The sequence below is a fragment of the Zerene cesonia genome, chromosome 22 (genome assembly GCF_012273895.1).
Source record: "Zerene cesonia ecotype Mississippi chromosome 22, Zerene_cesonia_1.1, whole genome shotgun sequence".
NCBI classification, from domain to species: Eukaryota; Metazoa; Arthropoda; class Insecta; order Lepidoptera; family Pieridae; genus Zerene; species Zerene cesonia.
The window spans coordinates 4243359-4247843 of NC_052123.1; the positions used below are offsets into that span (position 1 = coordinate 4243359).

The window sequence follows — 4485 nt, forward strand, 5'->3', positions numbered from 1 at the left end:
ATTTTATTAAATAAATGAATAAACTGAAACGTCATTTTTTTATTTCTTCAGTTGTAAACATAAAGTGTCTGGTGTATTATTCAGATAATTAAACTATACCGTAGATTGATGAGGCTAGGCTGCTAACAAAATGATAGCTGATTAAGCTAATCGGCTGCGGCATAATACCTATAAGAGGCATAAATTTAGGTGCGAATATTAAAAGAAAAATTAAACAAAACCCGACCCGCCAGAACGGCCAGAGACAATAGACAAGAAACTGCTAGTCAAAAACAAACCAGGTAATGAATATTACAAACGTAAATGTGTGTTTGATTGCATATCTCGCTATATTCGATTAATTACATGTACTGACTTCTACAATTCTCACAGATATAGATATTCTATATGATATTCAACGAGCTATACTACGGAATACCAAAATAAACATCCTCGTTTCCACCAGTGCTAAGCTGATAGTTGAATACGAATTATGAAATTTTGCTATATGAAAGGATGCGTGCTACGGATGCTCGCGTGTAGCCACGTGTAGAGCAGAGTACCTACAGTAGCCCCGTGTTTGTTGGTGAAAGTAGACATGCCGTCGTGGGAGCAGTGTTATTTTATATCATGCTATGTGCGAAACCATCTCTTTGATGAAGATTAATTTTTGTCGATCTTTTTACGCGGCTGTGCATCTTCAGAGCACATCTAACTCAAACCGCTACATAACTCAGTATCTATACAAACGTTCATAGTTTCATAGCTGAACTATTACATTCTTGCAGCATTTTTTAAGTCAACTTTTGGGTAATCGAAGTGAAAAAGTAAATAAAACAATAAAATCATTCTTATCATATATTCATCATTCCACTCGCAACTTAACCTAACTTACACTAACATATCTAGGCACTTAACAACTTAAATTGGTCACATGTAGGCATACAGTCACCTGTACATACAAAAAATATATATTTGAGTTCACTTCAAATTCATAGTACATTTATGTAACACTGTAACTATCTTTGCTTTAAAATATACAATGTAGCACAATTGCTAGTTTTTTGCCCACTGATGTCTCGTACAAAAAACGGAGGTAATTGTCACAGAAAATAAGAACTATATAAAAAAATATATTTATTTCGAAGCCCTAAATATGCCAACGACAACTGCGTGATCTCTTTCGTAGGGCTCCAGAGTTAACTGCTCTTGTGGCTTTAGTTTCTCTGCTGCTAACCTTTTCACTTCTGCGGCGAATACTGCTTCAGGCTGTGCAGTTGAGTCTATGCAAGAGGCCTGAAAAAAAGTTTCTTTTAAATTATTTTATTATTTATGAGGAATTTACCTGTTTATCTGAATGGCAACTCAGTGAGAGAGTTCAAGTTTCAACATGAAAAATTTAGCATTTTTTTATCATCATGGTATTTATTTCTTCTAAGGATGTGTTAAGACACACTAGGTAAAGGCTTACCTAGAGTGTCTTCGGTATCTTATCTTTCTAATCGGTAATTATTAACTATAATATTACTAGTTTTATTTTAATAATAACAATTTTCTGAAACTGCATTGAGCGGCGTTGTAAATACATAAACATTAACTTAAACAGATACTGTGAAGTTCAAATCAACACTATTTCGTGGCAGCAATATTCACACTCTATTGTAACGATCATGAGACAATTCTGCCCAATAGACACAAAGAAAAAGACAGTAAAAGGCAGTTTTATTTCAGATAATATTTGAGCTTGATTGTATTACATGGAGCTAGCTAAAGTTTTATATATACCTATACTAATTAACACAAAGAAAAAGAAAGTAAAAGGCAGTTTTACCAAATACCCAACATCAATAATAGATAAAAATCTCACCTTAATTGAAATCACAAAATGGCCGCCATTCTTGAGAAAGTGTTGCGCGTTCAAGCTGACGATTCTCGCTTGATCAGGCTGAGCCACGTCCGCGAATATAACATCCACCATACCAACTAGCATTCTGAAAATCATTATCATATTTAGCTTTTGTTATATTAATATAGAAGATTATTTAAATTCACAGTTACATCAGAGAGAGAGTTCAAATTCGTATCAACATGATAGATTTAGTTCATAGGATCTTCATCACATAACATTTGGACAGTTAAATTCAGCAGGTTATGTAAATGCCTTCAATCTAACCTAATACAGTTGTTTTTTAATGTGTGTGTAACAATCACACTTTCAAGATTAATTTCGTGGAAAATTACTACCTTTTTGTAATATTCAAATGAGCCAAACAGTACTTAAAACACTTGTTTGATTTAGAATTTAGGCGAAAATAATAATTATTTAGTTGTTTATACATTAAGATTTACGCACCTATATTTAAGTGGATGTCTCGCATCTTCAATAATTGGAATAATATTGGTCCTCTTTTTAGCTACATTAATCAAATCTCTGCCTGATCTGTGCGAAAACTCCACCGCATATACGAGTCCCTCCTGCAAACAAATATGTTATGTATTGGTGATGCAAATATAATGTTTGTATGTTTGTGTGTTTGCTCAGTATAGTGGGTAGTGATATGCATAGTCATCACGAATAGGTCGGTCGCATTTTTTCATCATTAAAATTATTGGAATAGTGTAGTAGTACAGTAGTACTAGGTTTACCTACAGACCGCAGGTACACCAGTATCTAGACTGATTTCTTGTATAACTTAATTTCTAGCATCCAAAATGAAGAAAACTAAAATAGCATTCAGGGATTACAAACATATCCAAAAATGAAATAGTTAAGAAAACGGTCCATTAGTTCCCAAGCTAAGCGCATTTAAACAAACAAAACTTTCAAGCTTTATATTATTAGTAGAGAAGGTATAAACTCACCGGCCCCACAATATCTGAGACGTGGCTGACAGTGGTACCACTAGCGGCTCCCAAGTACAGCACACGTTTACCAGGCATTATGTGTATACCGTCCACACCACCCATGATGGCCGCGGCTAGCTTCGATCTGAACGGATTCCACACTCTGTATTCCACTTTTTCACCGTTTTCCTGGAATTAGAAATGGTTTTAAGTATCCCGACGGATGTGGAAATATTCGCAGATTGTGGTCATGATAATCAGAAGTGGGTATGTGGATCTGGTCTTCATGAATAGGTCCAGATTAGAGGGACCACAATCATCATTTTAATGCCTAAATTATTTATCAACACCTTTTGCTTCTTTCTCTTTAGAACACAGTATCTAGAGGTTTACATAAAAATGTAAAACTAAATTGATAATTGTAACATAACACTTTTAAGCCCATGTGTAAATGAAACAATTGAAAAGTTTCAATGTGCAATGTTTTTGCATTTAGATTAATTTAAAACTAATTTCACACACAAATAAATGAAATGACATACATATTACAATACAATTAAAAGAGAAATTTAATCATTTATAACAACAAAGCTAAAGTCAAACCTAAGTACTAACCTCAACAGATATTCTCTTCTCACCGTACACTTCACTGCCAGGCACTAAATTTTTCGTCACTAGAGCATCTTCCTTGCCGCGAGCTACAAACACACCTGCATGTCTGCAAAAAATAAAAGAGAAAACATATCTTAAGAGTTGATTCACATTAAATTATACTATTTTTTGCACAGTGTTATGTATGATCAGTAAAATAAGTTGGCTTCAAGCGTTCGCATTCAGAAGAACGAAAGTTATTTTGGGTAGCATCATGTCAATTACGTTGTTGTTTCAGTTAAAATCACCATCAAAATCCATCCACAGACGCAGGAAACGAATTTGCTTCATACTATATAGTGATGATGGAAATATATGTACAAAACTTTAACCACTTGGTACTTGACACAAATATCTGGTTGATGTTTCCGTTCTTAGTTGCATTGCATAAAAGAGTACTTACTGGCTATGCTTATATTACTCAAAATTCCATATGACATACCTGTGAGGCTCAACAAACACTTGTTTGCCGCCCTTAAACCCGCCCCGAGCGCCGCCGCGACCGCCTCGCCCGCCGCCCCCGCGACCTGATATAACAAATTAATTCAGTTAAATTTCTATGCAATTAACAGTTTGTTTCCTTTAACGCTAGGTTTTTTCAGAAGTGGGTATGTGGTATCATAGTCTTCATGAATAGGTCGAGATTAGAGGGACCAGTTTATCATCATTTAAAGGTAGGAGACCTTTATCATTGTGCTGTGCTTGGCTAATGGCAAATTGAATTTATTAATGATTTTTCTGATTATTGCACAAATAAAAGAAAAGAAGCAACAAAATACGAAATTAATCAATTTATGGTGAAGTTACTAAATAAACGGTATGGTTTATTTTAACTTTCTTTAACTACACATTTGTTTGTTTGGTTACTGGTTTAAACAATACAGCTGGATATCATAAGATGGCGTTAGGAAGGCGCGTAGGTAGTCAATTAAATCAAGGGCCTAGGCCGTTAATTGAATGGCTGATTCAACTAGTTGGATGCAATTCATCTATCTTGGAAACAAATTCAAA

General features: G+C 34.6%; 1 protein-coding gene across 1 annotated transcript in view; it reads right to left on the reverse strand.

The window, feature by feature from the left end:
* Positions 1 to 824: 824 nt before the first annotated feature.
* The window catches only part of LOC119836099 (rRNA 2'-O-methyltransferase fibrillarin), a 6118-nt gene continuing 2457 nt past the window's right edge, over positions 825 to 4485 (reverse strand). The window contains exons 3-8 of the mRNA XM_038361342.1: positions 3917 to 4007; positions 3439 to 3541; positions 2842 to 3012; positions 2333 to 2454; positions 1847 to 1970; positions 825 to 1275 (exon numbers count right to left, since the gene is read on the reverse strand). Coding sequence (XP_038217270.1) covers positions 1117 to 1275; positions 1847 to 1970; positions 2333 to 2454; positions 2842 to 3012; positions 3439 to 3541; positions 3917 to 4007 — 770 coding nt within the window. The 3' untranslated portion in view covers positions 825 to 1116. The remainder of the gene's footprint in view (positions 1276 to 1846; positions 1971 to 2332; positions 2455 to 2841; positions 3013 to 3438; positions 3542 to 3916; positions 4008 to 4485) is intronic.